This window comes from Cricetulus griseus, unplaced genomic scaffold (genome assembly GCF_003668045.3).
Source record: "Cricetulus griseus strain 17A/GY unplaced genomic scaffold, alternate assembly CriGri-PICRH-1.0 unplaced_scaffold_11, whole genome shotgun sequence".
Classification (NCBI taxonomy): Eukaryota; Metazoa; Chordata; class Mammalia; order Rodentia; family Cricetidae; genus Cricetulus; species Cricetulus griseus.
In genome coordinates this window covers 478607-492164 of record NW_023276820.1, presented here as the reverse complement: position 1 = coordinate 492164, position 13558 = coordinate 478607, and the positions used below count along the sequence as shown (strand labels likewise).

The window sequence follows — 13558 nt, the reverse complement described above, 5'->3', positions numbered from 1 at the left end:
CAATAAGACAACAATAGGAGGATGGCCTGGTGCTGGCCCAACATATTGTGCCAGACTATGTTGACTCTACACGGGAGCCCTTAGCAATGAGGGGGAGTGGACTGGGTTGGGATGGGGACAGGTGACAGGGGTGGAAGGAGGCAAGTGGTGTTGGGAGCAGTGGTGAGAAGGAGAACTGTGGTTGGAATGTAAAATGAAATCAAAAAACAAAAATTAAACAGAGAAAATTAAAATTTAGGGTGTTTGCGAACACATGTGATAAGGAGTGGGTCAGTAAGAAAGGAAATGAGAGCAGACTTGATTAAAACACATATGCATGTATAAAACACTCAGATATTTTAAGTAATAAAGGTTAAAATAAACTTCTAAATGTGAAGTATGTTGGTTAGTGTTGGAAGAAGTCAGTGAAGTGTGGAATCCAAAGGGGCAGAGGTAATTTTCTCACTATCACACGAATCTGTGAAAGATTCTAGCACCTTCTACAGGAGACCCAGTCATCATTCAGGGATCATGAAAACTCAATGCCTCTCCCTAACACCTTATCCCACTGGGTAAATACACAAGGAACTCTAAAATATCTTTGCTAATTAACAGCTGGAAATCTTTATTTATTGATTAGTCTCCTACACCTGGTGCTGTCCTTGTCACTGAAGGTGAAATGAAAATTGCAGTTCTGGAGGGAGGTGAGGTCACAGAGTCACAGACCTCTACATCACCCTTGTTCTAACTCTCCCACACTGAGGCTTATTAATGACTCTGGATCTGCTCATTAAACCCACCAACCTGGGGAGACAAGAAGCCAGGTGAGTACTGTGTATTTCAGTCTGAGTGGTAAAATTAGAAAAAGAGAGAGGCCTGAGCAAGTGTTCATGTCTTGTATGGGATCTTGTTTAGAAACAGATCCATTGACTAGACAAAATGCACAAGAATAAATTGCATAGCCAAGAGATGAGCTAGACAGATCCAAGTTTTCCTAACCTTGTATCCATTTTGTTTCTTAGTATAACATATGTTTCCCATGGATTGTGACTTGAGTAAGAGAAGGGTATTTCAGCCCAAATCACTATCTAAGGTTTTTAATAATAAGTCAATGTGATAATTTACTTCAGCTTACATGTTGTGTAGACTATATCTCCAGTAATAATTATTTTGAGTTTATTTCACTGTAGCTTCATGCCATAGACAACAGTAGACTGAAAATTTAAGTGGCACACATCGCAGAGAAGAGCAGGATGTGTCCATGATTGTGAGTAAAATGAGTAAAAAGTATTCATCTGTGATAGCACATTTATGTTTTGTTAATAGAAGCAGTAACTGAATCTCTAGTGAGTGGCATTTGGTACCATGACTTGTTTAAAGCCTCTCCTCTTGAACTTGGGAAGGGAAAATGGAAGGAAAGTTTCAGTATGAGTGTCAATTTTATCTAGGGTCAAATTTGTGGAGTTATTTCACCTGGTTTCAGCATACTGTAATATTAATCAGAACCTGAAAGTGCATATACTCACTGTATATTTTCATTGATATTGGAAGACAGAGCCTTGTGCATGGTCTGCCAGGGTTCTATCTGTTGGACAAATCTGCCTTAACACTTAGCATGGACAATGTTAGCACTGGGCAGCATTTAATGCTCACACTGTACAAAATTATAGGTTTTACATTCATCTGATTTCACTGTATCATCTCATATCTTATTCTCGGTGTAAATTCATTATACATTTCATTGTAACAGACAGTTTAATGTAAGAGTTAGCAAATATGTCAGATGTGTGTTAAAAATCCTTAAATCATGGAACTTTTCTGGAAGAGAATGTAGATCTCTGTGAACTTGAGTTCAGCGTGATTTGCATAGTGAGTTTTGAGACAGTCGGAGCTACAAAGTGACTCCCAGTTTTGTAAAATAATAATAAAGAAGAGTGAATAAATGCTGAATTTTCCATGAAATGTTGCTGCCACCACTGCATTCCCACTGTGTTCTTTTTACTTCAATTGTCAGTAAAATTCACTGTTGTAGTATGGACACTTGGCTCAGTTAAATGGGTAGGAGCCGTTTTAGATGATTCTATGATTGCATCAATAAAGAAAGAAACTTAAAAAAAAAGAAATGTTTTAGCAACTTAGTGTCCATGTCATGGTATCAGCTTCTAATCACATATTAGTGATTCCTTTTATATGTTTTCCAGATTAATAGTGTTAGTAATTCCTCTATGTACATAACATAATCATCATCCCAGAAATGTTAGCAATTCATATTCTTGGTGACATCATAAAGAACAGGTCCATCCTGTACTTCTGAAACCAAACTGGGAGATGGGACAGTTTTATGTCTGGTCAGACCATCCTGAGAACAATGACCTCTGAAGCTCTAGACTTTGACATTTACCTAACAGATAATACTTCATGTAAATGTGTAAACTTATTTGTTCAATATTTTTCTTTATTTTGTGTACTAATTCACAACTGCTTCTCCCACAACTACTTATTCAATGGAATCTCACCCTAATTAAGAGGGCTTCAGACACATTCTCTGGAAGGAATATTGTGTCCTGAGAGTCTTCACCTTTTGAACTGACCGGCTATCTGACTCAGTGCCTTATCTTCTCCCATTTAGAATCCAGAATTCTGATTAGGCCACATTATCCCATAGTTTCAACAGGGATTGAACATTCCTGCATTAGCTTTCATTCTTCAGATGGTGACATCATCCTTACCATTTCAGCTGACGTATTTCTGGGGGCTATCATCCCATTGAATGTCCACAGTGCTCTAAGTGTCCTTTTCTGAGTGTCTATTTATCTGTGTTTTGTCTATGTGGTGTGACTTGCATAAATGGTAGCTCTTAACATAATATAGTAGTTGTTAATTGAACCATCATTTGAATACATTTTATTCTTTTAATAAAATGTTCTTATGTAGCTGTAGAAATTACTAGAATAATATTAATTTTTCATTTATCAGATTTTAATTGAAATGAGATATACTATAAGAATTGGTATTTTATTTAGTTTGATACAAGTCACTGAAATTGTTTTCTTTAACACCATAGTTAGAAAATGGAAGTTTATTCTCACTGTCTTCACTATGCTTCCTGGTATTGCCTCTTATACCAATTGCTTCTAACAGGCCAAATTAAATTTCCCACAATGTGACATAGTCTGTGTTTATGAAGGCAGATAACCAATTCACATAGCATGATGAGGCCTTTAGCCATCTTAAAGTCTATTGCATTGTAAGTAATAATTGATAGTATCATTAACTTGTTATGTAGCCTAATCTGGTTTGGTGATTTCGCCTCTCTGTAGATTTTGGGTTATTAATATTTTTCATTCACTTGGACTGGAGAAATATATTTGTCCATTATTTAAAGAGAATCATGCACAATAGCAGAATGTATTTCTGGACTCTGATCATCAAATTAATTTTTTTGTCACTAACTACAACTGGAATTCTGGGAAATTTCTCTCTGTTTTACTACTATCTAATCTGCTATGGAGACAGCAAATTAAAGACTGTAGATTTGATTCACATTCACCTAATGGCAGCCAACACCCTGATCATTCTCTCTAAAGGAGTGCCCCACACGATGGCAGCTTTTGGTTTGAAGCAGTTTTTAAATGATATTCAATGCAGATTAATTTTGTACATTGTAAGAGTTGGCCGCAGTGTGTCCATTGGCATCACCTGCCTCTTGAGTGTCTTCCAGGCTGTCACCATCAGTCAGAAGGAATCCTGTTGTAAGGATCAAAAATTCAAAGCTGCTAAGTACATTGGCTGCACCCTTTCCCTTCTCTGGGTCTCATACATATTGATACATTTCATTTTCTTGGTGAATCCACTCATGAAATGGTATAGTAACAATGTGACAAGTAAACGAGATTTTGGACACTGCTCTACTGCAGGGCGGGATGGAATCAATGACTCACTCTATGCAGCATTGGTGGTGTGCCCTGAAATCTGCTTCTCATTGCTCATGGCTTGGTCTAGTGGCTCCATGATTGTCATTCTGTACAGACACAAGCAGAGGGTTCAGCACATCCGTAGACCTTGTGGTTCCAGCAGAACCTCCCCTGAGTCCAGAGCCACCCAGAACATCCTGGCGCTGGTGTCTACATTTCTGGCTTTTTATACTCTCTCTGCTATCTTACAAGGCTGTGTGGCTCTTTTGTCTAATTCTAGTTGGTGGCTGGTGAACATCAATCGAGTCACTTCTCTGTGTTTTCCTTGTTTTGGACACTTTGTTCTTATGAATCATTACTCCATGCCAAGTCTCAGTTTGGTCTGGATAAGGAATGTGAACACACTCATTCTTCAGTATGTAAATGATATAATACTTATGGTATCCAGTTGTTTAGTCACCCATCTCCCTCACAAAGTCAGTGCAGAAAGTTAGGTAGGTAGTGCCCTGTCCTTTAAGTATTAATGTAAATGACATGTCTCAGAGTTTTGTCAGCTGGTTGAATTAGCTGTCTACATTAGCCTTTCTCACTGTATGAGGAAGATTTCACTCTTCAACTTTCAGCTTTGTCTAGCTGATGTATAAAAGAACTAGCAAAATTGTTCTCAATCAAGCTACCCTTCTTCTGGCTTTCATTTGTCCAGGGCATGCTGAGTGTTGGTTAATTCACAGAAATCTCATGGGTCATAAAGTCCTTCTGCAAAGAAAACTAATACAGTGGCTGGCCTGGAAGTTGTACTTCAGGAGTCCCTGTCTATTTACAACTGTTCATGTCTTCAGCACTATCAGTAAACTTCTTCAGTCATAACTTCCTACATACCCTACTTTCAGCTGCTACAGAGACAATCACATGGGCTTGCTCTGAAGCTTGTACCAACAGTCTTCAACAACATCTCCAAACAGAGGATCTACCCCAGACCACTTAGTGAAAAACTATTTTCAATATTTTACCTCATACAGAAATTGAGTGGAATAAATGGTGGTTTAATGTTATCTTTATTTTTGGCCAATATTTTTGAGAAATTTTGCATCTATGTTCATCAGGGAGATTAGAATATAAGTTTCTGTTTTTATTATTGGGTTGTTATCTGGTTTGGCAGCAGTATAATGTGGACTTCATCAATAAAGTTTGAAAAATATTTGATACATACATTATAGAAATCGATATTGAGGTTCTTCACAACAATAAATAGAACTGATATATGTCCCAACTTTTACCCTCATGGAAGTATACCAAGAATACTCGATTTATTTCCATAGAAATTTGTGCCGACCCATGTTTATAAGCTGCTCTAGGTACATGGAAATTGAGCCAACATTTATATCCATGAATATATAAATCAATAATCAAATTTGTGCTCATACATAAAATGGTATACTCATAAACTATTGTGAAACATGAAATCACAAAATTGTAGGAAAATTGAAGGACTTATAATGAATAATATTAAGCCAGGTCTTACAAACTCAGAAGACAAGTCACATGTTGTCTTCCTATAAGGTGTGGATCTGCATATGTGTATACTTGAGTGTAACTTTAATTTCAGGTTTTGAAAAAAGACAAGGAAAAATAATGTTAGGCAAAGGTAAGGAAATTAATTCATGAGTTATGGAAGAAGATATCAAGGTAATTATATTTTCTCTTGTGAACTCTGCCATTTATTCATCCTGTGGTGGATAAAGGCATAAAAATATAGTTGGTAGAAACAGTGTAACACCATGAACAATGCTCCATGGCTTCATCTTAGCTTTCTGAAGTATGTAGATCTAAATTGAAATAAAATGAATTCGGACTTGGCCAAGTGATTTTTCTTTTCTAGATTATTTATTTAAATTAGAAACAAAATTGCTTGACATGTCAATCTTCAATCCCTCTACCTTTCCTCCTCTCCTGGCCACTACTAATTCCCTACTCATCCCATACCCTTATGATCCCCAGGGAGTGTGAAGCCTTCCAAAAGTGGTCTTTAGAACCTGCCATATCCTTTTGATAGCACCTAAGCCCTCCCCCAAGTGTCTAGTCTCAGGGAATAACCCTCTTTGTAGAATGAGCTCCAAAAGTCCATTCCTATGCTATGGATAAGTACTGATCTACTACAAAAGGTCCCAGAGATTTCTGACTCCCTGACACCCGCATTCATGAGGCCTGGATCAGTCCCATGCTGGTTTTCCAGCTATCAGTCTGGGGACCAATAGCTCCCCTAGTTCAGTTCATCTGTTTCTGTGGGTTTCACCAGCCTGGTATGGACTCCTTTGCTCCTCAGTCCTCCTTCTCTGGAACTGGATTCCAGTTCAGTTCAGTGTTTCGCTGTGGTTCTCTGCTTCTACTCCCACCAGCAGCTAGAAGAAGGCTATATTATGGCATATGAATTAGACATCAATCTCATTATCAGGAGAGGGCATTTAAGGCAGCCTCTCCACTGCTGCTTAGTTTGTTAGTTGGTGTCATCATTGTAGCTCTCCAAACATTATCCTAGTGCCTGATTTCTCTTTAAACCTATAATATCTCCCTCTGTTATATTATTTCTTATCTTGCTCTATTCTGTTGTTCCCCCAACTCAACCTCCCTGCCCCATCATGTGTTCCTCAAACCACATTTATGCCACTTTTTCATCCTGTGGTGGATAAGGGCATAAAAATGTAATTGGTAGAAACAGTGTAAAACTATGACCAATGTTCCATGGCTTCATTGTAGCTCTCTAAAGTATATAGATCTAAATAGAAATAAAATGAATTTGGTCCTGGCCAAGTGTTCTTTTCTTTTCTCCTTTTCTATTGAAATTAGAAACACAATTGCTTTACATGTCAATCTCACTTCTCTCTCCCTCCCTCTTCCCCTGCCTCCCCACTAACTCCCAATCATCCCATGCCCTTTCTGCACCCTAGCGAAAGTGAGGTCTTCCATAGGGGTAGGAGGAAGAACTGTGGTTGGAATGTAAAATGAAATCAAAAAATAAAAACAGAAAAACGAAAATTAAAATTTAGGTTATTTTATGAACACATGTCATAAGGAGTGGGTCAATAGGAAAGGAAATGAGAGCAGATAATCAATTTCAGACTTGATTAAAATACATATGCATGTATAAAACACTCAGATATCTTAAGTAATAAAGGTTAAATAAAACCTCTAAAAATTGAGAATGATGGTTTGTGTTGGAAGAAGTCATTGAAATGTGGAATCCAAAGGGGCAGAAGGACTTCTCTCACTTTTACACGAATCTGACCTCTAAGATTCTATAACCTTCAACAGGAGACCCAGTAACCATTCCGGAATCATGAAAACTCAATGCCTCTCCCTAACACCTTATCCCACCGGGTAAATACACAATGAACTCAAAAAATGTCTTTGCCAATTAACAACTAAAAATTTTGTTTATGGTCTAGTCTCTCACACCTGGTGCTGTCCTTGTCACTGAAGGTGAAATGAAAATTGCAGCTCTGGAGGGAGGTGAGGTCACAGAGTCACAGACCTCTACATCACCCTTGTTCTAACTCTCCCACACTGAGGCTTATTAATGACTCTGGATCTGCACGTTGAACCAACCAACCTGTGGAGACAAGAAGCCATGTGAGTACTGTGTATTTCAGTCTGAGTGGTAAAATTAGAAAATAAGAGAGGCCTGAGCAACTGTTCGTGTCTTCTATGGGATCTTGTGTAGAAATAGATCTATGGACTAGACAAAATGCACAAGAATAAATTGCACAGTTAAGAGATGAGCTAGACAGATCCAGTTTGCCTAACCTTGTATCCATTTTATTTCTTAGCATAATCTGTTTTCCATGGATTGTGAGTTTGAGTAAGACAAGGATAATTCAGCCCAAATCACTATCAGTTTAAGGTTTTTATTAATAAGTCAATGTGATAATTCACAACACCTTTCATATTGTGGAGACTATATCTTCAGTAATGATTATTTTCAGCTTATTTCACTATGGTTTCATGTCATAGAAAACAGTACAATGAAAATAAAAGTCACACACATCCCAGAGAAGAGCAGGATGTGACTGATTGTTGAGTATAGATGCAGTACCTGAATATCTAGTGAATGGCATTTATTGACATTGGAAGGCAGAGCCTTGTTCATGGTCCACCAGGGTTCTATCCCTTGGCTAAATATGCATTAACACTTAGCATGATCAATACTAACACTGGGCGGCATTTAATACAGCGGACAAGATTAGAGATTTTACATTCTTCTCATTGCATTATATCATTTTTCATGCCTATTTCTGTGTGAATTCATTATACATTTCATTGCAATATGGTTCTTAATGTAAGAATTGGCAAATATGACAGGTGTGTTTTAAAAATCCTTTAATCACAGAACTTTTCTGGAAGAGAAGGCACATCTCTGTAAACTTGAGTTCAACATGGTCTATAGAGTGAGTATTGAGACAGTCAGAGCTAGATACTGGTGTCCATTTTTGTAAAACAATAATATCAGGAAGCAGAGGCAGTCAGATCTCTGTGAGTTTGAGTGGGCTCCATAGCTACACAGAAAAATGCTGTCTCAAAAAAACAAAAAAAAAATAAGAAAAGAAAAAAATTGTAAAGAAGAGTGCATAAATACTGAATTTTAAAAGAAATATTTTAGCAACTTAGTATACATCACATGGTATTGGCTATTAATCACATATTATTGTTTCCTTTTATAAGTTGTACAGATTTAATGGTGTTAGTAATTCATTTGTACCTAGCATATTCTTCATCCCCGAAATTTAGCAACTCATATTTTGGGTGGCATCATATATATCAGATCCATTCTGTAATTCTGAAACAAAACTGGAAGAACGAATAGTTTTATGTCAGGTCAGAACATACTGATAACAATGCCCCCAGATGCACTGGAATTTGGATTTACCTAAGAGATAATCCATCATGTAAATGTTAAAACTTACTTGTTTCATATATTTCTTTACTTTGTGTTAAAGTCTGTATTCCCTGCATGTAACTATGAGCACTGTGAGAATTCAGTGCTTTCAGAGGCCAATAGATGATGACGAAAGCCCCTGAAACTGGAATTGCAGGCAGATATAAGTCACCCTATGAGTTCTGGGGACCAAAATGGGATCTCGCAGCACTTGCACATTTTTCCTCAGCACTGAGCTTCCTCTCTATTCACCACAAAAGAAAACTTTTTAATGCACAACGCATACAATATTCTATTGTATGCCTACCAAAAACATGAGCAGAAATCAAGTGAGGAACAAAACTACAAAGAGGGTGTAGAATGCTGCAGATCTCCCATCATGGTTTTATAAACACAGCCTGAGTTGACTGTGATTCTTTAACAATTTCCTTGTACAAGTCTTTGCACTGTTCACTGTGACTCTCAGCAAATTTTGATTTAAAGAGTCCCATGTCCTTGTGATTCTCACTTTGGTCCATTACACTGGGAATACTGGTATTGTCTAGACCCTACAGTTTTAAGAAGGTGAAAACCTGAGCTCATGGCAGTAGCTCATACATTGTCATGGCTGTTTTATACTTACACTAGCCATATTTAAATCACAAAATTGTGCTTTCCATTATTCACTTACCACTTTATAGAATTTTAAAAAGTGAATGTTTTCATGTGAGAATGCAAGATGTCCATGGATCTAACCAGTGTGATCACACTGTACCTTCTGTGCAGAATCCGGTAACCAGTGTGATCACACTCTACCTTTGGTGCAGAATCCTACAATTCTAAAGAAAAAGGTCCGTGTCCATTATCAGATTTTTCTTGGTGACCTCACTGATGAAGCATGAAAGTAGTTTCACGCTGCAGTTGATGCTGGTTCCTGTCTCTTCTGTTTAACATTGCTCTTACTTCCCTACAACAGATGCAGTAGGATCCCAAATACTTGGCAAGCGAGTGGAATAGATTTGTCTTGTTCATTGTCATTCAAGGAGTCTCCAACACCACAACAGCTCTTACAATGGACCATCTTGTCATTAATTTAATTTTCTTCCACACATATGTGTCAGGGTAGGTGAACTGGCATGAATTTCCTAGAATGTTCCTGGCCTCTCGGCAAGGTAATGATGCAGGGTAGGTGGAACTTTTCCAGAGATACTGGGTTTTCATTTGTCTCCTGTTGAACACTGACTATCTTAAAAAGTGTTATATCTGATCCCTGCACTAGTGAAAGATGGTCCAACTCCCTAACAAGCCAAGTGTAAACCAATCTTGAAGGCAGGGACAAAGGTAATTGATACTGCCAAACCTAATGTAGGTGGCTAGATTCACTCAGAAAAACCTGCTAACATTCAAACCCAGATTCAGTCCTTGAGTTGGTCCAACCCAACATCTACGGCATCTAGAACCTCATGCTTGAGCTTCTGAAGGGACTTGTCCTCTGGAAAAATACTTAGAGTATCTCCAAGACTTGTGGGCCTGCCACAGAATACCCCAGCGGAATTCCAGTGAAGATCCAGCAATGATGGTTTACCAGAAACCAGAGGCTTTAACCAGACCAGTGGCTCAAGGCAATGAATATTTGCTTAAAATATCTTCTCATAGAGGATATTTGTAATCCTCTAATGGGTCCCATTACGGTTTTCTGGGCTTGCCACACACTACCTCCCACATTAAAATTTAAAACTAAGAAACAATAATGATACAAGGTTTACTGTAATCCTTCTCATCTTGTATTTCCTCAAATAATAGAATACTTTCAATTTTCTGATATATTCATTCTCTAGAGTGTTTCTCCAGTGCACAAATAAGGGAAACTGCTATTATGTGGTACTTCCCAAGGTCATCAATTTGTTTTAAATTCTTCATATTCCAACATAATTACACAAGCTGATTGTCCTTACATGGCCGAATGGTGAGTGGAGCAATCACAACCTTCCTGAGGAATCTTGGTTCAGCCTGGTACTAATTCACAGCTGCTCCTCCCTACATATTCAGTGGAATCTCACCCTTCTTAAGAGGGTTTAGACACATTCTCCTGAGGAAATAGAATAGAATATTGTGTCTTGAGAGTCTTCTCCATTGCACTGATGGGCTGTCTAATCCAGGGTCACTTTCTTCTCCCATTTACAAGGTAGAATTCTGATTGGTGACACAATGTCCCAAACATAACTTCAACAGAGATAGTGAACTTTCCTGCATTAGATATCATTCTTCAGATGGTGACATTAACCTTACGATTTCAGCTGACACATTTCTGTGGGCTATCATCCCATTGAATATCCACAGTGCTCTAACAGTTGTAACCTAAGTATGTACATATCTGTGTTTCTGTCTGTGTAATGTGACTTGCATAAAAGATAGATCCTAACATAAAATACATGTTTCTATTTAAACCATCATTTGAATGCATTTTATGCCTTTCATAAAATTTTCATATGTAACTGTAGAAATATCAGGAACAATATTATAAGTTTTTCATTTATCAGAGTTTAATGTAAATGAGATATACAATAAGAATTGGTAATTTTTTATTTTCGTACAAATCATTGAAATTTTCTTCATATACAGCATGGTTAGAAAATGCTAGTTTATTCTCGCAGTCTTGGACTATTCTTCCTGGTATTGCCTCTTGTACCAATTGGACCAAATAAAATATCCCACAATTTGACACACTCTATGGACTGATGAAGGCATATCAGCCAGTCACATGGTCATGATCAGGCTTCAGCCTTCTTAATGTCGATTTCATTGTAAGTTATAATTGATAATATCATAAACTTGGAAAAAATTTTGTTATGTAGTCTGGTTTGGCGATCTTGCCTCTCTGTAGATTTTGGGTTATTAACATATTCATTCATTTTGACCAGAGAAATGTCTTTGTCCATTATTTAAAGAGAATCATGCCTAATAACAGAATGCATTTCTGGACTCTGATGATCAAAATAATTTTCTTATCACTAACTACAGTAGGAATTCTTGGAAATTTCTCTGTGTTTCACTACTATCTGGTCTGCTATGGAGACTGCAAATTAAAGACTGCAGATTTGATTCACCTGCACCTGATGGCATCCAACACCCTGATCATTCTCTCTAAAGGAGTACCCCACACGATGGCAGTTTTTGGTTTGAAGCAGTTTTTAAATGATATTCAATGTAGATTGATTTTTTACATTGAAAGAGTTGGCCGGAGTGTGTCCATTGGCTCCACCTGCTTCTTGAGTGTCTTCCAGGCCATCACCATCAGTCAGAAGGAATCCTGTTGTAAGGATCAAAAATTCAAAGCTGCTAAGTACATTGGCTGCTCCATTTCCCTTCTCTGGGTCTTGTACATATTGCTACATTTCATTTTCCTTGTGAATCCACTTATCAAAAGGTCTAGTAACAATGTGACAGGAAAACAAGATTTTGGACACTGCTCTATTGCAGGACGGGATGGAATCAATAAATCACTCTATGCAGCATTGGTGGTGTGCCCTGAAATCTGCTTTTCATGGCTCATGGTCTGGTCTAGCGGCTCTATGATTGTCATTCTGTACAGACACAAGCAGAGGGTTCATCACATCCGTAGCACCCATGGTTCCAGCAGAACCTCCCCTGAGTCCAGAGCCACCCAGAACATCCTGGCACTGGTGTCTACATTTCTGGCTTTTTATACTGTCTCTGCTATCTTACAAGGCTGTGTGGCTCTTTTGTCTAATCCTAATTGGTGGCTGGTGAACATCAATCACATCACTTTTCTGTGTTTTCCTTGTTTTGGACCCTTTATTCTTATTAATCATTACTCCATTGTTTCAAGACTCAGTTTGGTCTGGATGAGGAATATAAACTCACTTATTCTTAAATAAATGGTATAGTTTCTGTGGTATCCACTTGTTTAGTCACCCATCTCCCTCACAAAGTCAGAACAGAATGTGAAGTAGGTAGTCCCCTGTCCTTTTACTATTAATGCAAATGTTACATCTCAGAGTTTTGTCAGCTGGTTGACTTAGCTGTCCACATTAGCCTTTCCCAATGTATGAGGAAGATTTCACTCTTCAACTTTCAGCGTCAAGGCTTCCCTTTGTCCAGCTGATGTACAAAGGAGCCAGCAAAAATGTTCTCCATCCAGCTACCCTTCTTCTGGCTTTCATTAGTCCAGGGCATGCTGAGTGTTGGTTACTTCACAGAAATCATATTGGTCATAAAATCCATCTGCAAAGAAAACTAATACAGTGGCTGGCCAGGAAGTTGTGCTTCAGGAGTCCCCTGTCTATTTACAACTGTTCTAGACTTCAGCAGTACCAGAAAATTTCTTCAGTCTTAACTTCCTACATACCCTACTTTCAGCTGCTATAGAGGCAATCATATTAGCTTGCTCTAAGCTGGTACCAACAGTCTTCACCATCTCCAAACAGAGCACCTCCCGAGACCACGTATTGAAAAACTATTATCCATACCTTTTACCTCATACAGAAATTGAGTGCAAATAAATGGTGGTTTCAATGTCAACTTTATTTTTCTTCGCCAATATTTTTGAGAAATTTTGATTCTCTGTCCATTTTGGAGTTTAGAATGTAAATTTCTGTTTTATTTTTTGTGTTGTTTTCTGGTTTGGCAACAGTGTAATGTGGACTTCATTAATAAAGTTTGGAACATATTTGACATATACATTATGGAAATCAGTGTTCAGGGTCCACAAAACAATAAATAGAGCTGATATATT

At 37.9% G+C, this 13558-nt stretch overlaps 2 protein-coding genes across 2 annotated transcripts; both read left to right on the top strand.

Moving 5' to 3' along the window:
* The first annotated feature begins 3385 nt into the window (after positions 1-3385).
* LOC113838729 (vomeronasal type-1 receptor 4-like) lies at positions 3386-9704 on the top strand. Its single transcript, XM_027434278.1, has 3 exons — positions 3386-4333; positions 7337-7400; positions 9589-9704. Exons 1-3 carry the CDS (start codon positions 3386-3388, stop codon positions 9702-9704), a joined length of 1128 nt encoding a protein of 375 aa, XP_027290079.1.
* A 2052-nt stretch (positions 9705-11756) lies between these two features.
* On the top strand, positions 11757-12701 carry LOC100756598 (vomeronasal type-1 receptor 4-like). Its single transcript, XM_027434277.1, has one exon. It carries the CDS (start codon positions 11757-11759, stop codon positions 12699-12701), a length of 945 nt encoding a protein of 314 aa, XP_027290078.1.
* Positions 12702-13558: the final 857 nt, after the last annotated feature.